Below are 24393 nucleotides of genomic sequence, written 5' to 3'. Positions count from 1 at the left end.
AATAAAAAGTAATTATATACACAAACTCAGGAGAATGATCTTATTTTGTCGACCACGACAGAGTTTCGTTGAATTTTTGACAGGGCAGTGTATATTCACGTTTTTTTTTGTTTTTTTTGGCGCAGAAGATCTATAAACGGCTTAACACTAATAAACAACTGAAATACATACGCTTGTCCAGGTAGCTCACGTAAATGACGTCACCCAAGAGATCCACCAACGCTCTGTCGCAATGCTGCAGTGGCATTATCCGAAAATTCGTAAAGATAAAGCCGTACTGAGAGCGTCATTCGTTTTGATTTCAGTGTACGTAGAAGTAAAAAAGGTTTAGTTGTGACATCTTACAAAATTAATCCTATTTTCACACCGAATGTTTGAGATTAGTATAAGTTTAAAATATTGCTTCTTTTGTCCTGATATTCATTTTACAAGAATGTATGTATTTTGTTTAAACAATAGTTTTTCAGTGAATTAAATTAAATGTATAATATACTTGTTTTATTGTATTAGGCTAAATGGTGCCGTTAAACGACCGAACGGGTTAATGTATTTGTATTCCGAACTTATCGGCAAAGCTAAAAGGTTATTTGCCGCAGACCCTATTTTTGAACAATAGCAGATGGATGACAGCCAGTTAGCAGCACTCTACCACAATGGATGACAGCTAGTTAGCAACACTCTATAACACTATGGATGACAGCCAGTTAGCAGCATTCTATCATTATGGATGACTGACAGTTAGCAGCACTCTATCACTATGGATGACAGCCAGTTAGCAGCATTCTATCATTATGAATGACAGACAGTTAGCAGCACTCTACCACAATAGATGACAACCAGTTAACAGCATTCTATCATTATGGATGACAACCAGTTAGCAGCATTCTATCATTATGAATGACAGACAGTTAGCAGCACTCTACCACAATGGATGGCAGCCAATTAGCAGCATTCTACAGTATGGATGACTGACAGTTAGCAGCACTCTATCACTATGGATGACAGCCAATTAGCAGCATTTTATCATTATGGATGACAGACAGTTAGCAGCACTCTATACCACTATAGATGACAGCCAGTTAGCAGCACTCTACCACAATGGATGACAGCCAATTAGCAGCATTCTACCATTATGGATGACAGTCAGTTAGCAGTACTCTACCACTCACCATCCACGCGAAGAGATTGACTGTCACTTTTATAACACATAAACAGCTTAAATTGCGGTGAATATTTTGTGGTATTGCACGAATTCGAACCCAGTTCGCCAACTTTGAAATCCAGAACTCTACCGCAGTAGTTATAAGAAAAATAATATAAACGTTTTCCTGTGAATTACTAACATCATGTTGTTAGCACCAACATCGTGATTAACCTTTTGCATATAATTTAATTGGGAAACAGGAAAACAACGCTTGTTTCGTGTTGATTACCTATCCCATTTGTATGAAAAATTCAGACTTTGCTTTGACAACATTTAAAAGAAGAAGTGGAGCTAATAAATAGATGTTCTAAGCACAGCATAATCGAGATACTACAAAAGGTATATCGGAGATTCTGCAAACAGTACAACGGAGATACTACTATCAGTACAGCAGAGATAATACAAACAGTATAGCAGAGATACTACAAACAGTACAACGGAGATTTCACAAACAGTACAGTGGATATTCTTCAAAGTGCATAGCGAACCTTTCATAGATAGCGTTAGCATAAATACTACAAACAGCACAGCGGAGATACCACAGACAGTACAGCAGAGATATTACAAACAGTACAGCGGAGATAATACAAAAGGCGTAGCAGAGCTTCTACAAACAGCTGGCACAGGTTTTGTGGAAGGTTAATCGCGTTCTATGAGAACAATGTTCCAGATTTCATGCTCTTGGAACTACTTCCTTAATTGTCGATTATGTGTTCACTTTAATGGCCATCGTTAAGTGCTCTTACACAATAATGCAATATAAACTGTGATAAACTTCTGCGAAAAATGGCGAGGTCAGGTTTAGACGTCTTATCTCGACAAAATGTCTACAGACTCCCCACTGCACATGGACATCAGCTTCCAAGTCTACGTTTAAGTGGAGTAAAGGTCATTGAAGATGTAGGGAGACCTTGACGGGTATGCAGTATTTGGTCATCTTTTTCTTGCAAACAGCTGTTGGTTTCCAATTGCTACTGAAAGCTTCTGAGCTTTCGTCTGTTTCAAATACTTGTTTATGATCTTGTTACCCGTGTAAAGAGATATGCCCAGCTCAATCGTCGTGGCTTTTTGTGTTGGAGATTGTGTGTCGTAACCGTAGCCGTCATCTTATGGGTGAGGATGTTGCTCCATGACTTGGGTCATATCGTAACCCGTCTTATCCTAAACTCTTTAATGCGCGAATTGTTCCGCTTTCAAGGACATTGATAGCCCATTCTTCGCAGTGATACATGCTTTAATTCTACGTCGTTTATCAACTTCACCATAAGAATACCTTTCCTCAGAAAGGACCGTATGCGGTAAGGACAAATCACCTTGAACTGGACATTATAACTAGAAGAACCTGGAGGATGTTAGTGGAGGAAGCAGGGCCGATGTCAAACTCTCCAATCGTAAAATAGTAGTAGAAGAAATATTAAAATTATTTTATTTACATTGAGTACCTGATGTTAAAATTAAATAACTACAATAAAAAATAACACACAATATTAATAAGTACAAGTGGTTGCTATCAGCCTATTGCTTCTCTGTGGTCGGTGGTTCGGAATTAGGGAAAGCACAGATTTATCTGGTATGTAAATTAATAGACTGAAAGAACTGTTATATATTCATCCAGCCGTATGCTACCGTGGTGGTTGGAATGGTTGGGAATTCGCCAAATATATAGATGCTACAGTTGTCTCATATGGTGTCCTGAGTTCGTAAACTCTGTATTATTTCATGGAATCATGATTCGGCATCGCTGCAACTTATAACAAATAAATAATTGGTGTTAAAAGTCAAAATAAATAATGTTGTGTTGTTAACTTCTACCATAAAGATTTGATTTGTAAACGACCTAAATAAAATAATAACAATTACAATTCAATTACTTAATTTGTTTCACACCATAACAGTCGTTGTTCATGAACACTGATGATACATATAACACCTAAGCCACTACTGTTTCTGTTATATCCCAGCCGGATTGGTGAGCCCTAGTATTAGGCTTAAGGCCTCGTCGGCACTGGCTATGACAAATGTAGTATTGTTGACATATTATAACATATTTTCCTTTCCTTTCACTCATGGGTTCTTAAAATAAGTAAATACGAGTACTCGTTATGCACATGTACAATTTATAATCAAGTAAATGAAATAACAATAACTAATTTTTTATGACAAATAACTCAAGTTATGGTCATCAGTGACTGAACTGAGCTGTTGCAATCATAGCCCTCAGCTCGTATCTACTCATTTTCCTGTTTCGATCTATTTATTGGAAACAGACGACGTATATTACAACTATAGAATGCAGTCACATCTAAAGTTAATACCTTATATTAAACAATTTCAATTGTTCTAAATACTGTTTAATGAACCTATCACCTTCTGTATGAAAAAATACCAACTTTGGCTCCATTCACTTTTAACTGTTTAGGAGAAAAAAGAAAAGAAAAAATGCACTATTAATTAGTAAAAGACAACCTGTTACCTAGATGGTGGATTGTTCAAATATGTACACGTTACACAGGGAAAAGTAACGAAAATTAGGAAGTTATTAAATGCTGGAACTAATTATTGTTCTTTTTAAGTGAATGCAGCGAATTGGGAAAATCAATCAACCACTAAAAATAAGTTTGATCTAATAAAGTCATATTTTAATATCTTTTTTTTTAAAAGATTGTTTTTCACTCTACCCACCATCAATGACCAAACCCCGAATTTTACGTCATAAATGCGCAAACATAATATTGTCTTTTTAGATTCTAGCCACTTCGTCATAGGCTCTAAAAAGATATCCAGAATTTTTTTATAGTTTGTCAAAAATGATTATGTAGAGATTGAAAGTACTTCCTACAATAATCGGATGGTTGTAGGAATTGATCGGTGAGTCGGCAAATGGGTTGATACAACACAACTAAAACAATCAAAGCTATATATTAACTTCTTGCTTGTTAATTACAGCCGGCCTCTCTAAAGTCTTTAGCAAATTTTTGTTTTAAGCACAAAGCTACACAATGGGCTATCTGTGTTCTGTGTAAGTCCGCAGAAATGCCGTTGTGCCACTGGGGGGTGGGGGTGGGCTGTAGCTAGTCTTTTCGTCTGGGCCCCGTATAACCTAACAGGTATCATCGCTTCAGCTAGCTGAATCAATCACAGTCAAGTCGATTACGTCACAACTTCAAATTGGTAGTTACCAAAACTCAATAAACCAATGGGAAGACATACACACCCTAGACGGGCAACAACTGGAGAATTGATACATCTTAAGTCATGTTTGCAGGGAGGCTATAGCAGATGTATTGGACATATAACACAATGCAAGAAATAAACATAGTTTCTAAAAATACTGTAACGTAAGTAAAATAAGTGTATTAGTGATACCATTAAAATACCACAAATAACCATTTCTTAAATAAGCCATATGGTTTATAAAAAGGTTACTTTAGCAAATAAGAATGTAAACGGCTAAAATGTGACAAAATATTAAAAAAAAAGCATCGATATGTAGCATTATAATTGTGAATACCATTATATTCATTAAAAAAGTTCAATCGAATGCTTGGAATTGTCACATAAAACAGGTTTTTTCAATCTCAACCAGCACCACCGGACGCACTAATACGTTACACGGTTAATTCGTAACACCCCTAAAATCACTTAAATTATATATTATTTCTAACACCATCAGATACAATTCCAAGTTGTAAGCCTCAACCAGCACCATGTGATACACCACTTGATCAGGTGTCTCGCCTAGCTTCTTTAGATACACGGGCAAGTTGCGTATCTCACATGGACCATAACTTATACTATCATGTTTTTTACTTTACTTCACCAAACTACAACTTTTAAGACTCAACAAGCACCATCACATGTGCATATTTATTTAAAATATCAGGTTTTATGTATCACCCCAACTAGCACCATCACATGTGCATATTTATTTAAACAATCAGGTTTTGTATATCACCCCAACCATCAGATAAAACAACCAGGCTACATACGACACCAAGACTAAACCATTGTACTACAAACAGATAATATACATTAATTAGCATAATCAGATACAGGGCTCCAGGTTGCAAGGCTCAGCCAACTTCACTTGCATATATGAATTTGTAAACCACACCTATATTCATCAGAGAAATACTGTATTCATGTTTTAGCTTGCATAATCAGATACAGGGCTCCAGGTTGCAAGGCTCAGCCAACTTCACTTGCATATGTGAATTTGTAAACCACACCTCTATTCATTAGAAAAATACTGTGTTCATGTTTTAGCTTACATAATCAGATACAGGGCTCCAGGTTGCAAGGCTCAGCCAACTTCACTTGCATATATGAATTTGTAAACTACACCTCTATTCATTAGAAAAATACTGTGTTCATGTTTTAACTTACATTTTAATTTTCGATGTATCGAATATTTTCAATATATGACTACTTTTAATAACTTGTAAATGTAACTGGATATTATTCGCACAATAATACGAAATTATACTTCATGTTACATAGACTGTTTGAAATATGATGTCGCTGCTGCTTTAATTAAACAAATATAGCGTTGTTGTAATACATAACATAAGCGCTTTTAAAATAGGAAATATCATTGTTGTACTAAATACAGTACACCATTATTTTATTCCATACCAACACTATTGTTGTGTTCTACATAAAATACCATTATTGTTTTGTATGAATAATCTCATTGTTATGTTATCTGCAGAGATATCTTTGCTATTTTGGCTCAAAACCTAATGGATGTATTTTTGTATTATTGTATTTGAAATCATAAATTATTTATATTTTACGTATAAACAATATGAAGCTGATGATATTAAGCCTTGTGTGTGATATCTATTTCTTACAGTATTTTATGAAGTGTACGCAACTTTGAAGCTATTTGTGTATATTCATTGCATAGCACATCTGAGAACCGATGAAATAAGTTAAATAGCATAGCTATGGTGAAACGGATATCAAAATTAGACATAACTAATGCCATATTTAGCATAAGTTGGATATTTTCCTTAACAATCGTCTACACTTTAAGTAAAAGGTAGTTTATTTTGTCCAGAATTGAAAACAGGGTTTTTATCCTTTCACTACTTGTTCAAATGTTATTTTTGTATAGCTTATTTTGTCCAGAATTGAAAACAGGGTTTTATCCTTTCACTACCTGTTCAAATGTTCATTTTTATATAGTTTATTTTATCCAGAATTAAAAACAAGGTTTTATCCTTTCACTACTTGTTGAAATGTTCATTTTTGTTTAAACTTAACATGCTTGAACTTTCCATATTATTCAATTTTATAGACTGAGAAATCGTAACGAATCATCAAACCTAACTGCCCAGCATGGCCAGGTGGTTAGGGCGCTCGACTTGCAATCTGAGGGTCGAGGGTTCGAATCCCCGTCACACCAAACATGCTCGCCCTTTCAGCCGTGGGGGGCGTTATAATGTTACGGTCAATCCCACTATTCGTTGGTAAAAGAGTAGACCAAGAGTTGGCGGTGGGTGGTGATGACTAGCTGCCTTCCCTCTAGTCTAACACTGCTAAATTAGGGACGGCTAGCGGAGATAGCCCTCGTGTAGCTTTGCGCAAAATTCAAACCAAACCAAACCAAACCTAACTGCTATTTAACCGATGACGTACAACAAACACATAACATTTGTTGTTGAAAGAAATGGCTTATTTAAATAGTGTTTTAACCACTGCTGTGTTTGTTGTATCCCAGCCGGCCTGAAGAGCTCTGGATTGAGCGAAACGCGTCGTCGGCAATGGATATGGCGAACACAGTATGGTTGAAATACTATTATTATACACTCTTCTAATTCTTGAAAATCCCTAAGGGATTAGATAAAAAATGTAGTGTTTAAAAATATAATAGGCCTTCATAAAACAGTTTACAGAATCAGCTGTAAATCGATCCGTTCATTGAACAGAGGTTTACAGAATCAATTGGAAATCAATCCGTTTATTGAACAGATGTTTACAGAATCAGCTGTAAATCAATCCGTTCATTGAACTGAGATTTACAGAATCAGCTGTAAATCAATCCGTTCATTGAACAGAGGTTTACAGAATCAATTGGAAATCAATCCGTTCATTGAACAGATGTTTACAGAATCAGCTGTAAATCAATCCGTTCATTGAACTGAGATTTACAGAATCAATTGGAAATCAATCCGTTCATTGAACAGAGGTTTACAGAATCAGCTGTAAATCAATCCGTTCATTGAACAGAGGTTTACAGAATCAGCTGGAACGCAACCAGTTAATTGAATATGATACATATATTCCTATTGTATCTAGCCGTAAGTTTTTGATTGCATACACTTTTTCGTGTAAATGTCTTCGATTTTTAATTCGATGTTTTCGTTTTTCTCGGTAAGAGCTCTGTAATAGGAACTTTAAGGCATTACTTCTGAAAATCTTTAAGAAATCACTTTATGTTTTCTCTAAATTCAATGCTTACCTTCAATAATTCAGTCTAGGAGACCTCGTTCATAAGGACAAGATTCGTTTTCACTGGCTCCTGGAAGGAAATACGTCTGTAACAAAAGACCAAAGACAGCAAAACCTAACATAGCACTTGAATAAAGTCAGGAAACTCAAAGTTCGAGTTTGTAGACGCGCGCACTGCATTACGTTTAAAGAAGTAATGATGTCACTAGTCTTGTTACGTGTGTTGCATCCAAGGATACGTAAGTGTCGTCATAGCAACCGTACAACGTCATAGCGAGAGGGATGTTTGTGAACTTTCTGCCTAAGGTACGTGATGTAGGTGGATTAAAGCATGAGCTAAAGGACTGCGAACGTGAGGATGATGCAAAGCAGTTATTTAATATAATCTTATGTTCTTCACAATCTCTAGTTTATCTGTAAAAGTATATATTTGCACTGATTTAAGAATATATAATCTCAATTAAAGACACTGAAACTGTACAATATAATCTATTTTGAAAGGTAAAATGGAAAAAGGTTGCTATTTTTTTGTGGATAATAAAATTACTGAGATGCACAGTTGTTTGTTTCAGCAACTTAACTTTAGTTGATATGACATGATGCTAATGAGTTGGAAATCAACTTATTTTGTGTTTGAAAAATTTTATACTATGGTTATTATGTATATTTTGAGCTTCTAAAAGAATATTATTAAACGTCTTGCTTAAAATCCCAAACATACTGATCTTACAACTTAAGACTAGAAGCAACTCTTTCCACACTTTCTGCTTCCACACCATTTCTAATGTAACAGAGACACAATTTTGTTGAAATGTAAAATCCTTCGGACAGAAAGTAACTGATTACTGATATTCCGTTTCTGAGTCAGAATTCAAATAACAAACATTAATGGAACACAAGGTTTAATGTACGATTCTCATGAAATGTCTAAACAAAACACGAAGTAGCTAAAGCAGTTTTTTTTAAATAATCAAATTGTCTTTAATAGTCACATTGAAAATTGTGAAAGAGGATTGGAAAATTAGGTACTTCCCGTTACTATAGTAAACTAAGAAATGCTAAAAGACAGTATAAAAGATAAAATCATAATTCTGTTGAAATATGTAAAAGAGGACCGTAAAACTTGTCAGGTACTTATTGCTACCAAGCTATAAAAAATACACGAAGATACGGCAAAATAAAACTATACTTTTATATAAAAAGCTAAAAGATGATAAATAACAACTTGTAATTTCTGTTACCATACCATAAAATAAACACCAAAATAAAATGTTGAAATACGAAAAAAAAGGGGGATCAGAAAATATCCCGCACATATTAATACCTAAATACCCCCGAAATATTTATATCGGAAAATATCAACATCCATATACTCCAGGATTAAAATATAATTTATAGAAAGAGGTGTTAATTAAAACAACAATCCACTGATTATATTATTTTTGGTTTGTACATCATAGTCGTTATATGACAGAAGTTAGAAAACGTCATGTTCAAATTATAAATCTTTTAACACATAAGAGTAACTGGTCAGTAATTTTCTGTTACAAATATACAACTAAAAACACACAAATAAGTGATGACGAAACCATAGCATATGCCACCTAGCGGCACAATGGAGTGTCTGCGGACTTACGACGTTAGAAACCAGTTTTCGATACACGTGGTGGGCAGAGCACAGATAGTCCAATGTCTAGTTTTGTGAATAACCACAGTATACTCCACAAACATCAAATCTGTATTTATTTAATCTGTGGGTGTCTGATGTGATTTCTTTGTAACTTGTTAAGCACGTCTCAAACCTTTAAACTAAATACGAGTATTGAGATTACAGATGCTTTGTGTAGGATCCCCCAGTTGGACAGCGGTAAGTCTACAGACTTCAACGCTAAAATCTGAGGTTCGATTCCCTGCGATGTATACATGAGATAGCTCCATGTGGCTTTACTCTAAAAACAATCAAACGAAACAAACAAAACTTTGTATATGATGGCAATAACAGTTACAAAACTCGTACTCATTTACGAACAGGACAAAGCCTTTCTGTTACTCATTCGAAGGACTTATTTTATGTAAGCTCAATTACTTATACAATATGGTATATCTTAAAAATTATGATTACTATGTTTAGTCAAAAAAAATTGCTTTTTGATTAATTAAGAATACGACTTTGCTCCTTTTCTAGGCTAGCTTAGTGTAAATCCAAACTTTAAGAAAGTATTATTAATTTATAATAATTAAGTGTGCGTGCGTTTCGTTATAGCAATGCCCCCCCCCCAGTGGCACAGCGGTATGTTTTCGGACTCACAACGCTAGAAACCGGGTTTCGATACCCGTGGTGAGCAGAGCACAGATAGCCCATTGTGTAACTTTGTGCTTAACTTTAAACAAACAAACGTTATAGCAAAGTCATATCTGGCTGTCTGCTGTGTCCACCGAGGGAAATCGAACCCACGAATTTAGCGTTATAAGTCCGTAGACTTACCGATATAATTAAAAAGAGTTCTATTCTTGAAGTTCCAAGTTAAAAAAACTATTTTATATTAAATATTTCAAATTGTGAGGGAAATGTTATATAATTAAAGTTTATTTTAGTTATCAGCTGTCATTGTCACGTTATGTTTTTAATAAGAGAGGTTTCCGAAAAACACATAGTTCAAGGCAGAGTGCTACTGGGCGACATACTAAAATTATGCAAAGAAACGAAACATCATAAAACATTGGAAATGTTTGATATATAGTTGCATTTCAAATATATATAGTTTCTCTGTCGAATTTCGCGCAAAAGCTACTCGTGAATGATTTGAGCCAGTTGTTCCTAATTTAGAAGTGATATGTTGGAGAGAAGACAGCTAGTCAACACCACCCACCGCCAACTCTTGGGCTACTCTTTACCAATGACGGGGGGTTGTCCATCACATTATAACGCTTTCGTGCCTGAGAGGGCGAGCATGTTCGGTGATGAGATTCGAACCAGCGACCTGCAGATTACAAGTCAAGAGCCCTAACCGCCAGGCCCTATGTATATATATTGTAGGTCGAACCAGCGACCCGCAGATTACAAGTCAAGAACTCTAACCGCCAGGCCCTATATATATTGTAGGCAAAGAGAATAGTGCTCAAAATATCTTAACTACATGATTTATAGAGTACTAAATGATGAAACTGAAAAAAAAAATCAAATCCAATCTTTTTCTCCCTTTTACAAATATGAATGGCGGAAGCAATTATATAACTTAAAATGGTGAAGATAATGAAAAGTAGATTTGTTTGTTGTTTTGAATTTTGAGCAAAGCTAAACCGTCCCTAATTTAGCAGGGAAGGCAGCTAGTCATCACAACCCACCGCCAACTCTTGGGCTACTCTTTTATAAACGAATATAACGCCCCCACGGCTGAAAGGGGATTTGAACCCGCGACCCTCAGATTGCGAGTCCAGCACCCTAACCACTTGGCCATGCCGGGCAAGTAGATTTGTAGAAATACTGCAGCTTTGAAAGACAAAAATAGATAAAAAAGGAAGTGTTAGGAAACGAACTCAGACAAACAGACGCCGAAGACTATCTATTTTGTAACGTAAATATTTATATACACAACAAAACCAGGACTCATTAGTTCGAATACATAAAGCAGACAGAACAACGTTCTACTCCGAATGTTTTTAGAACTTTCAAAGTAAACTCTCACAGCAGTTTTACTTGTTAACAGAAAATTAACACACGATTTTAAACAAAACAACCGTATAACAATAATATTACCGATCTACCAAAAAAACAGTTAATACGACACCAATACATTTAAACGTGAGAGAATATGATGTATTAGTGTTAACACCTCGGTGTATCTTTACAAGTAGCAATCATAATATCAGTTACAAATGTCTAAAATATTTTAGATAATTATTTACATCCTTCTTGTAACTCAAAACTGTTTATTATTGTGATTGTATTCTCTACTTATATATATAATAATTTACAGATGTCCGGTGTTTATCTGTCTTATTTTTTAATTTCCAATATAAATTTAATATAAATTTAATCTACGATTAACAAGAACTTTTGTGGAAGATAGTGAAACGTAATTGTTTCTGTTCATTTTCTTACACATACCAATATCTATAAGTTTAATGGGATACATCCTAAAATAAGTGTTAAAATCTTGTTAATACGTGATGTTATTGTTTTGTGTGAAAATAAATCAGTATATCTTACTTTTATGATTTTTCACTTAAAAGTTTTCGTAAAATTCGCGTTGTGCTTCTCTTGGAAGTTCTTATGACTAGTATGTAAATGATATAGAGCAGGTGTAAGCTACAGATACAATGTTTCAACTATTTAAAGATAGTATCCTCTGAAAACTGGTGATTAAGATGAATATTAATGAGTCATATCTTTGGAATATTTAGTTTATAACTATGTGGTTTTATATTTATTTTTTCAAATGGTTAATTACTGTATACATACGTGTGTGTATGGATTATATCAATGTTTATTCTAGTTGGGTTAAAACACTTTTCATATACATATGATGAAAAATTTCAAATTATCAGCATCTTTTTCACACAAGAAATGACACAAGAATGCCAAAGTGTTTAAAGAAATTGTTTACAAAAACACTATTCTACTAAATTAACAGAAATTCTGTAATGAAAACGAGCCGTTTCTTTTATTAGAGTTAAAACATATTCTCAGAAGACATTTGAAATATATCAGTTTCAATAAATCAAAGGTACAGATAAACATTCATACTAATAAAAACATGACATAAGAACACTAAATTAACATCAGACTAGATGAACATAACGTACACAAGTCAACCAAATCTGTCACCTGATTAAAGAGCTGGCAGCAAACACTAATCTGACAACAACAAAAAGTGTTTGTATGTATTCATGCCAATATTTGATAATTAATTTTATGGTAAATAATTCATCTCATTCTACATGTTAAAATTACCGTCTCGGTTCTGTATTCAAACACGTTTCTTTCTGGGATAGTTAATTCACACATACAAGGTTTTGTTGAGCAGAGATTTCCAAGTCGGAGAAGCTAACGTAGCTCAGTTTGGAAATTAAAGTATTTCACTATTGATTTTTGTTTCTTGGGTATAGAGGTGTTTGTTTAATTAGCATTTTAAACGTATTCGTTTCTTAATTAATTATTATTTTTTGCTTGTTTCTAATAGGATAATGAGGGTCGAGAAGTACTTTCAATAATCAATATAGGGGTCACTAATATTCCTAATTACCAATATTTCTGCCCCCCAGTGGCACAGCGGTATGTCTGCGGAGTTACAACGCTACAAACCGGGTTTCGATACACGTGGTGGGAAAAGCACAGATAGCCCATTGTGTAGCTTTGTGCTTAACTACAAACAAACCAATATTTCTGAGATATTTTACGTCATACAGAGGGAAGGATGAAACTCGTAGCTATCAACAATCTAGATGGCGGGAAGTATAGGTAGTAATGTATTCCGTAGGGATCATTAGGTTTCACGAGGCACTCTTTTCATGTCACTTTCAGGAAGCACTTTCAGGTATCAATAGTTAACGTTCTCATTCGTCGGTGTTCACAAGTCTTGCAGAGACCGAAGCTACGTTATTTTCTCGCTGAGCCCCAGTTCCAGTCTGATGTAAATTGTATTTAGTGTTAGAGTTTACATCAACATTCATGTAAGCCAATGGATAGCGGCTTGACTGCTGTCCCAGAGCAACTGCGTCAAGCGGTCCGTTTGACTGCTGAACGTGATTACTTGAAACTGGGTGGTCACTGGATCCTAAGATACCTAAGTCAAGCGGTCCGTTTGGCTGTTGAATGTGGCAACCTGGCGGAGGAACGTCGTTATTACCTAGAGCAATCGGAAGTGCGTCTAGAGATTTTAGACTTCTCGTCCGTTTTGTTGTTTCCTTTCCGTGGATGTGTTTGCTACCTTCCTTAGGTGTATTGTTTCCACAGTTGTAGTATGAATATGGGCGTGGTGGAAGCTCCACATACGTTGGTATCTCAGAATAACCTTTCGGTCGTTTTCTCAGATGACCATTAGGTAACGATTGGGAGGACGAGGCGGTCTGAGAAGTCCCTGGCTCGACGAAGCTGGTTTCCCATACATCAGATGATGGGTCTTTCAACTCGGCGGCGTTACTACGTTGACGATGAATCGAAGGATCTTCCAGATGCAGAAGCTTCTCAAGAGACTCCACACTGGACGACGACTGAACCTCCGTTTTATCCGTGTTCAAGCTATAGTTGGAAGAAGGCATCGGCATGAGATAATCCTCAGATCCCGGAGAATTTAGCCCATTCTTTGGTCTCTGAACCTGTAAAAGTAAGTTTAATTTTAATATTACTATTCATGTCCAATATTAGAGTAACATGCACTTATGTAAGCACTTTTTACATGTGTATTGAACACTAATGTATCAATAATAATAATAAAACCTTAAAAGTCACAGTGACGTTAGTAATACTAAATTTTTAAACTAGTGCGACATTAACCATAAAAGTAGGCCTATATAGTAAGTATTTCATTAGGCTTAAATATAATTGATGGAAGGACACGAAAATTAGGTCATAAGTCATTAATATTAAATCCCTACTGATTGTTTATCTGTTGAGAAGCTAGCCCTCTTGTTATTATTTAAACAGTATTTAACGTTTGTGTGTCTGTATATATATATGTGTGTGTGTATGTATGTATGTATAGCTTTAAGGTTTTTTCATCTGCATCTGTGGTTACAGGTCAGCCATAAACAAGGTCTTTTGACACGCTTGCATACGGTTTTGGAAAATTAAAAACAATTTTTAACGTTCATCTGAAAGTAATAACTCATTAACATATATAATTTGATCCAGTATTTCTATTCAACTAAATTTCGAGTGGAGAACATTAACCTCATTACTAGAGAACATTAACTTCCAACGCCAAGAACCTCTGATCTACCTCAAGACTGACATTAGTATCTGAGTAAAGGCAATCGCCTCACAAGTGGTAGTCATTGACTACCCGATCGGAAGATGTGACTTATCTCTAAGCGAAAAAAATATCTGAATTTAAACCTATTAAGTAATGATCGTGACATCTTGAGTGGATAGCATTAACCTCTCAATTAGAGGACATCACCAATCTCATGCGGAGATTATGACGTCTCGATCGGAAGACATCAACTTCTCCGAAAAAGGACGTCAACCTCTTTAAGTGGATCGTTATCTATATAATGAGTGACCATTAGGATGTCGACCTTCCGAGGGGAAAATATCAACTTCCCAATATAAAGATATCAATATCTTGTTGTCATCATCATCTACTGTTTCACTGTTAACTCAAAATACAGATATCATAGTAATTAACTTACAGGTTATTGGAATATTTATTACACCGGTTTAAGTCATTTAACTTGGCTCCTGTATGTTTCTTTTAATTCGAAAATATTTGTCTTGTTTTGTTTATTTGTTATTAAGTACAAAGCTACACAAAGTGCCCACCACTTGTATCGAAACGCGGTTTTTAGCCAAAATATAGAACTATCTACACGCAAATACGTTTATAATTGGTACCTAACGATATATTATAAAGTTTCCTGCTTTCAGTGTTATGTCATGTACAACATTGAATCCAATTCATTATTTTATATGGTGTATCCAAGTAAGTTAAAATAATCAAATATAAACATGAGATTCTCGAGAATAAGATAGCTACAGTTCTCTTCTTTATTTTCCTATGTAAAATGTGATTTCTTAGGCATTTGGCGCTCCAACAAAACTTATAAAACGTTATATACCTGTAAACAAATGTTTTGTCCATCTGTTGGTCTCATTACGGTAATGTCACGTTCACTTGAGGGGGGTCTACGGAACACTGGCAAAGAGGCATTGATGACGTCAGGATCCTGAAAACAAGCGTATTTTTAAATATGTATAATTCTTCTTTGAGCATACAACTATGACATGAAACTCAACCAATTTGTAAAATCATTACTGAAATTGTGGTTTTACAAAATATATCGTACGTCAGCATTTATTCTGTGATAATCAATGTGAAAATTATATCAGAGACGAATATTCTTTAGACTGGTTGTTGTTGCTGAATTTCGTGCAAAGTTACTCGAGGATTACCTGCGCTAGCTAGATGGAAAGTAGTCAACAATACTTGCCGCCAACTCGTGAGCTACTCTCATAACGCATCCATGGCCCCAAAGTGCGAAGCGCGGTTTTTCTCTTTTCTTTTGGCAATAATGGGGCGCGAATCACAAAAAACACGGAGCCACAGGGACCCTAATCGACACCTTCTTCAGACATTCATTACTCAGAATCACAAAAACACGGAGCCACAGGGACCCTAATCGACACCTTCTTCAGACATTCATTACTCATTTATACTCGATAATCCGTTGATAATGGAAATCATGCGTCTTATTACAAAATTAAATAGCCAGGCATGGCCAGGTGGTTAGGGCACTCGACTCACAATCTGAGGGTTACGGGTTCGAATCCCCGTCACACCAAACATGCTCGCCCTTTCAGCCGTGGGGGGCGTTATTAGGTAACGGTCAATCCCACTATTTGTTGGTAAAAGAGTAACCCAAGAGTTGGCGTTGGGGTGTGATGAACTAACTGCCTTCCCTCTAGTCTTACACTGCTAAATTAGGGATGGCTAGCGCAGATAGCTTTGCGCGAAATTCAAAACAAACAAACAAAACAAAATTAAATATTTCCATAAACATATAAAAACGTTATATCTTATTTTGAAGAAACTGTAAGATAACAAACGAAGAAACAGTTTATGCTAGATGTAAAATTATAACTAAATAATCGAAGCTAAGTATAAAATAAATAAATAATAGTGTGTTATTTATTCCTACTTTAAAACTCTGATTAGTAAATAACTTAGATGAAACTTTCATAATATTTACAATTAACTTACTTAATATAATTCATATCATAACAATCGTTTTTCGTGAACGTTAATTACATAAATAGCGCATAGCACAGTACTATGTCTGTGGTATTCCAGCAGGCCTGATGAGCCTTGGGATTGGACAAAATGATATGACAGATGTATAGTGTTTGACATAATACAACATATTCTGATTTGATTTCACTCAGACGTTCTTAGAATATGCGTTCTATTCTATAAAAGAACAAGCCTGAGAGACAATCAACGAAAAGTCTCAGTAAAAAACTATGAACAAAAACAGGATGACACTATGTCTCAATACAAAACTGTGTACAAAAACAGGATGACACTGTCTCAATACAAAACTATGTACAATAACAGAATGACACTCTGTCTCAGTACAAAAACCATGTAAGAGAAAAGGGTGACACTATGTCTCAGTATAAAACTATGTAAAAGAACAGGATGACACTATGTCTCAGTGCAAACTCTGTACAAGAACAGGATGACACTGTGTCTCACTATGACAGAGTGTTGCATTGGCCTGGCGTTAGGGCGCTCGACTCGCACTTTTGCGGGTCGAGGATTCGAATCCCCGTCACCCTCTGTCTTATCAATTCAATTAGGGACGGCTAACGCAGATAACCCTTGAGTAGCTTTGTGCGAAATTCAAAAAACAAATAAACAGTACTATAGAAGGATAACACAAAGAAAATTTTGTGTCCTAACCAATTGAATGCAATCGTGTTATGGAAACAGTAGAGCATTTTTAGAACAAACTACCTGTCTATCTGCAAAATAAAACTATTCTTATGTATATGAAACATATATGACATAAACCCACCCACTAAAATTCACTGCTTGCAATGTTAACTCATATTTATACATGATTATGCTGGAGTAAAAAACTGTACCATCAGGGCCGTTGCCATAGTGTGCGTTTGTGTGTACCAGGGCTCCCGTAACAAATTGGCCACCGTGTACAACATCTCGGAAATACTCCCCCCCTCCCCGTCTCTGTGTCCCCGAGACAATAAAAATTATAATATTATGTACTTTAAAAATTGTTTGTTTTTTTGTTAAGCACAGAGCTATACAATGATATGCTCACCGTGGGTAACGAAACCAAATTTTTAGCGTTATAAGCCTTCAAGCTTACCATTAAGCCACTAGGGGGTATCTGAAAATTAATCTCCAGAATATAAGTAATTTGTGAAAATGTTGTTACGTGAAGGGTCCCTCACAAGACAGCAAACATTGTTTTTGAGAGCATGTAACTTTGGTTTTAATTAGCGATTTTAAATATCATAACTTTATTAGTAACAAAACCTTGTCTTTTTTTCCGAATTATCCATTTTTTTTGCCATATAATGTTCTTTTTGTTTGTTTCTTGTTAAGCACAAACCTATACAATGGTCTGTCTGTGCTGTGCCAACCAAGGGTATCGAAACCAGTATTTTAGAGTTATAAGCCTTCAGACTTACCGCTTAACCACTGGGTGGGGGAAACATGTAACATGTGCGAAATTACTACAATGAAACAGCTGTTACAAGTATCCAATATTTTAGACTTGCACCAAGTTCCCCAACTCTCTCTGGCAACGAGTTTCTTGAGTACGATTATTAGTTGATCTGAGAAAGACTCATAACCTAATACTTGTTTAGTAAACACAAAAACTTACTATTCTTAATAACATACAGTTACTTTCAAGCTCTAGTGGTAACCATTATTACAAATAAACAATAGTTTTTCTTTAAGAATGTTCGCGCAAAGCTACACAAGGGATGTCTGTGCATAGACGTTGCTAATTCGAACTGGTAGACTACCAGGAAGACAGCTAGTTGATTACATCCATTAGTAACTTACGCTTGTATGATCGAGATTTGGTTTCTGCGGCAATGGGACGCAAACGCTAAACCCTCGGAGTCACAGTCCGAGCACATTAACCACTGTGACCACGCAAAACCCAGAAATACACAACTTAGTGTGTCAAGAAACTCGCGTGTTCCGCTTCACAAGGCCAATCCTTTGAAGAACGTTGTATCGGAATTGGAGGATTTCTTTAAATTGCCACAAACTAAAATATTAATTATGGACTTTGGCTTCTGATGTGACCTCCACCTTTGACATTTTAAAACAAAACCTAACCAGTTAGTTTGCGGTCTACACTCAATTTAGCCATTAATTTGACTCAGCTTCCTCAGATAGTTTCAGTAAAGTTTTTCATAAACAAAACGTGTACACGAGCTCAGTTTGCACAGCAATACCGTTTGCCAACCCCACCTGTTGGATAAAAGAAACACTAACGTCACCTTACGTTAAAATGAAAACATTATTCTATATATATTCGAATTCTTGTTTGGGAACAATATCATATTTAAAAAATATAAGCATTTCTATTTACAACTAAGGAGAGGAGGGATATCTAAATTACTTGTGTGTTTTAATCTTGAATTTGTTTATTATTATCCTGCTCACCTTTCAGCTTTGGACCTGTCACCAAGAAGCAAGAAAAACCTAGAAGATTTTAAACATCTAAAGAAACACTTTTGGTTCTTGTGTCAATAAAATTTCAATAAGTGTAGACATTATAGAAAAGGGATTTTATATTTTCATAATATCGCTCCTTAAGATGTTGTTGTTGTCTACCGTGGGAAATCGAATCCCGGATTTGTAAGTCCGTAAACTTACCTCTGACAACTGGGGCCACTTCTTAAGTCAGTGTATAACATGAAATTATCAGTATGTAATACTGATATAATAATAAGGAACAGTATACAACACCAGACATTGTTTAATGCAAAAAATCAGGATAGAAACGATTCATAAGAGCTTCAGATAATCATATATTTCACTTCTTCTTCTTCCTGTCGTTCCTAGTGGAACATAGGGCTACAACAACACTTCGCCGACGGAAGTGTTGTTGCAGTTTCTGTAGCAGATTGTTATCCGGGTGGAGTTGCTAGCCCCACGCCCAAGTGGTACGTTTGGTACGACAAGGACGCGAACCCGCGATCCTCGGATTGCGAGTCGAGTGACTTATCCACCGGGCCATGCCAGGCCCTATATTTCACTAGTGACATAAAAAGTTTGTTTCGAATTTCACGCAAAACTGCACGAGGACTATTTGTCCCTAATTTAGCAGTGAAAGACTAGAGGTAAGGCAGCTAGTCATCACCAACGAATAGTGGAACTGACCATCACACTATAACACCTCCACAGCTGAAAGGGCGAGTATATTTAGCGAAACGGGGATTCGAACTCACGGCCCTCCGAATTCAAGTCAAGCACCCTAACCATCTGGCTATGCCAGGCCAAACATGCGAAAATAGTTTTTGTGTGTTTATATAGGAAGTATTTCCGTTCCACATGCATACGCAACAGACTTACAAGTGATGGCTGTCTTTGTGTTATCACTGAAGTATGAAAATGTGTTAAAAACAAAACTCAGAATAATTTTTTTTAAAATAACTCATCAATTAATATAAATATAACAAAACAAAATACGTAATTTTTTAGGGTAAAAATACAGTGATTGTGGATTAAAATTATTTTAAATTGTATATTCATAATAAGGGGTGTATAGACAATGATAATTGTAAATGTTTGCAAATTGAAGAATTGATCTTACAAAATATTTAGACTTACAAATTAATAAGAATTTAAGCTAGCAACAAAATGTTAAGGTTTGTTTGTTTGTTATGGATTTCGCGCAAAGCTACACGAGGGCTATCTGCACTAGCCGTCCCTAAGTTAGCAGTGTAGGACTAGAAGGAAGGCAACTAGTCATCACCACCCACCGCCAATTCTTGGGCTACTCTTTTACCAAAGAATATTGGGGATTGACCGCAACATTATAACGTCCCCACGGCTGAAACGGCGAGCATGTTTATTGTGACGGAGATTCAAACCCGCGAACCGCAGATTGCGAGTCAAGCCCCCCTAACAACCTGGCCATGCTGGGCCAGATATTAAAGATTTGGCAAAATCAATCAGATTCATGTCCATTAAAATATATTGCTGAAAAAACTGTTATGTCTCAAGATGTTCAGAATTCTGTATTTTTCATTGATAAAGTAAGTAATTCAATATGGAATTCGGATATGGGGAGGAACATATCCAACTACACTAAAGCCAATTATTTCACTACAGAATAACATTATAAAAGTATATCATATTATTATAAAAATGAAACAAAATATTACATGAATATTGTAACACAGTATTATTATTACTTGTAAAAAATAAAAGTTATTACTTACAAATAAAAAAGTTATATTTATCCTAAGAAAATACAAGGATTAAAATATAAAATTCCCATAGTTAAAAGGGAAATCATGCATAAACATTTTTATTACTTAGCACTAACAATATTTAATAATTTACTGTGGACAATACGAAAACGAAAATAATATAACTAAATTTATTGTACTTGTAAGAGGCTTTTTGATTGAGTCACGAACATAGGAAATTTTTAAGGTAACAAAATGTATTGTTGGTGTTTTTAAGTTAAATTTGATAAAACAAGATCCTAATACTTAATGTTATTAATCAGGATATACCAATTATTAATTATATTAACCTGAATATACTAAATAATCAATGTTATTAACCCATATCAAAATTCTATCATGAATTATTTTTTCAATATAAACGTAACTAATTAAATTTAATTTAATACTAAATAATTAATACTATTAACCCGGATTAGTTAAAAATTATTGGGTTATTAATAATTTCTATTGTATTGTATTTGTATGGTATCATCAAGTACTGTAGTACTTAATACAGATCGTCATGACACAAAATGGCGGCCATGAAAATTGTCCGTTTAAAACTACCTTTAAAATGTCTAAATATTAACAATGACTATTTCACAGTATTGTTTATTTGATTGTTTTGAATTTCGCTCAAAGGAAACAAGTATAATGAAAAAAAATTTAACTTTTATAAAAACAAGCAGAGTTCGATATATAAGTAACCTAACTAGTATTAGAAAGTTTTAATGCTATAAAAAGTATTGAAACAAGAAAGCCAAAATCATAAAAACTGTTACTTAAAATTTTAAAAAATATCTTTACAGTGGCCCAGACTAACATAATTACAGTGATTTGCCAAAGTAGGGATAACATTTTCTAAATTCTAAGTAACTTAGTTTTTTAGTTTTGACTTTCTTGTTTCAATACTTTTTTGTAGCGTTAAAACTTTCTTTATTACTATAGTTGGCTATGTTGGGTATATATCGATCCTTACTTCTCTTTAAATAATTTATTATAATACGTCTTAGTAATAAACGAATACTTATATTTATTTCTTAAAGATAAAAAGGAAAATATTGGATATCTATAATATACTCACCTGCATACAGTAACCGAGCCTCTCAATGAGAGTACTAAAATTTGGTCTTTTATCTGGAATTTGATGCCAACACTGCGTCATGATTCGATACCTGAAATTCAAAGATCAAACAACTTTTTGACAAGATGAAACACAGGCTACACAAACAAACACCAACAATTGTTTAAATGATTAAACAAGTTGTAATCATAGCTTATGCAAATAGTGAATTAAATGTTTATGTTGTTTACTTCTCAATAACATTCATTGAAGACTTGGCGCTAAGATTAAGGATTTATAACCCTAAAATTCTAAATTCGATCTCTGCAGTGGGCAAAGCGCAGATAGTCCATTGTGGAATTTTACGCTCAAACTACAAAACAAAATTCGTTAACTTATAATTAGTTTGAATCAGATAAATACTGCATATTCAAAATTAATCAAGCCTGAAGGATTTACATTCCTAGCAGCGGCATAAAACAGCAGAAGTTAATACATTAAATTTAAACATACAGCGCCACGTATGTGGTAACTCTAGGTTGATATCTGTTCAAAATATACCCCTAATTGTTGTTTGTTTGTTAACGTTATAGTAAAAAATTTCTCCACAATATACCCTATATTATATATAACATAACGCACCAGTTATATACACACACACATTAAATTTATAAATTATTTATTCATATGCACATTTACACACAATATAATAGCTACCTACTGCACATTTGTGTGACGTGTGTATAACATACAAAATTGTAATGTGTTTAGGACTTTATCCTTACACTGGACTTGGGCAATTCCTTGGAGACTCAAGTCTACCACCAGAGGTCACTAGCTGTATTACTTCTTGATTTCCACGCCCTGGATATGGTATGTATCCTAAAGACATCACTTCCCACAACAATATGCCAAAGGACCTTGGTATAGAGAAATATATATGTATATATATACATGTACAAATAGATAAAAATACAAACACGGGTTAGAATGATTAATTGCTTAAATTCGATGAGCAAAACATGTGATAAGCTCTAAAACTTAATCATCAACAAACCTATCGACATGCTAGAAAGCAATACCAGAATATAAAACTTTGAATTTCATATTGTCAGACAAAATGTTTTTACTATTTCGAAATAGTTTAAAAAAATAACATTATTTTCTTTATTGGATTTTAGCAAACATGTTTTAAGGAGCTTACCTGAATTAAATTTATTATTTATTCTGATTATTACTCTTGTTGAGCTTAAATTTGCATCAAAAGGTTGGAAAATGTTAAACCAGATACCCCAGATATAGTCCATACTGTTCAATTATAATATTTTTGACGCTCCTGCCATCTAACGAGTATATAGGTAACAAGATCAAATTAGATATCCTAAATTAGACTGTATTTTAATAAATTTAAAGTATTTTAACCATTTTTCCCAATTATTGGAAAATGAAGGCTTGAACATAGCTTGAATTGAACGAAACAAAACAAGGCTCATAAGTCCTTTACTTATTTCCCCAAGGGGTCACCTGTTTTAACCACTCGTACCACTAAACAGTAGTGTATTATCTGTCAGTCAGTCAGTAGACATTAAAATGACGTCACATGAGGGACGCTTAACGTTGCAATTTGTACTGTCGTGACGTCAGTACAACGTGCGCATGCTATGAATTACGAGAAGAATTATGTACTCTGTAGGCTGCAACATAACATAACATTTTCAAAAGCAAGAAATTAAAGTATTTGTTACTCTTAATTTTGGTTTTATTTACTCTTGAAATAGAACATTTTCGGTGACCATGAGGAAGTAAATTTAGTTTTATCACTTTTGAACTCTTAATAGCGTGCCCCCCAGTGGCACAGCGGCATGTCTGCGAACTTACAACGCTAGAATCCGGGTTTCGATACCCGTGGTGGGCAGAGCACAGATAGCCCATTGTGTAGCTTTGTGCTTAATTACAAACAAACTTAATAGCGTATATCAAGTCGTTACTTTAACACTCTTCAATCAGTAGAAGTTTTAGTAATATTATCATTCAATAATCTAACTTAGCGATGTCTAATTTGTATTATTGACACTAAAATCAAATTCATCTTTAAAGAATTAAAATCATGAAGCATTTAAGCTTTTAAACCCATAGCGAGATTTCAAATGTGATAAAGAAAAAAGTATGACACTCGAATGAATAGGTAGTTTTGTAAACGTCTCCCATTTGGGTTATTGGTTGTTTTTATCGTAAAACTACACAATAGTCTATCTACGCTCAGTTCACCGTGGGAGATCGAAACCCCGAATATAGCATTGAAAGTGCGGAAACTTATCGCTGATCCACCGGGAGATAATCCAGTTTGGTTAATGTAAGAAACTGTGTAATATATAATTTATTGTCAAGCAAGTGTTGTTCACTGGAAGAAAAATATTTGGTGGAGGAGGGACTGGCTTCAAGTAATGTTTAAGGAGGGCAAAATGTCTTTTGGCCTTCCCAGTATTTCAAAAAGTTGTGTTT

General features: G+C 34.8%; 2 protein-coding genes across 3 annotated transcripts in view; both read right to left on the bottom strand.

Moving 5' to 3' along the window:
* Nucleotides 1-7781, bottom strand: part of LOC106461201 (sprouty-related, EVH1 domain-containing protein 2-like) — a 53231-nt gene extending 45450 nt beyond the window's left edge. For both annotated transcript variants that reach the window (XM_022388066.1, XM_022388068.1), the window contains exon 1: nucleotides 7671-7781. The gene's annotated coding sequence lies outside the window, so the exon portion shown is untranslated. The remainder of the gene's footprint in view (nucleotides 1-7670) is intronic.
* A 3860-nt stretch (nucleotides 7782-11641) lies between these two features.
* Nucleotides 11642-24393, bottom strand: part of LOC106461200 (leukocyte tyrosine kinase receptor-like) — a 58590-nt gene continuing 45838 nt past the window's right edge. Inside the window, exons 23-26 of the mRNA XM_022388060.1 lie at nucleotides 22677-22811; nucleotides 21913-22003; nucleotides 15440-15547; nucleotides 11642-13978 (exon numbers count right to left, since the gene is read on the bottom strand). Of these exons, the coding sequence (XP_022243768.1) occupies nucleotides 13217-13978; nucleotides 15440-15547; nucleotides 21913-22003; nucleotides 22677-22811 (1096 nt within the window). The 3' untranslated portion in view covers nucleotides 11642-13216. The remainder of the gene's footprint in view (nucleotides 13979-15439; nucleotides 15548-21912; nucleotides 22004-22676; nucleotides 22812-24393) is intronic.

Source organism: Limulus polyphemus, unplaced genomic scaffold (genome assembly GCF_000517525.1).
Source record: "Limulus polyphemus unplaced genomic scaffold, Limulus_polyphemus-2.1.2 Scaffold913, whole genome shotgun sequence".
Classification (NCBI taxonomy): Eukaryota; Metazoa; Arthropoda; class Merostomata; order Xiphosura; family Limulidae; genus Limulus; species Limulus polyphemus.
Note: the sequence above shows the minus strand (reverse complement) of the source record. Positions and strands in the feature narration are given on the sequence as shown.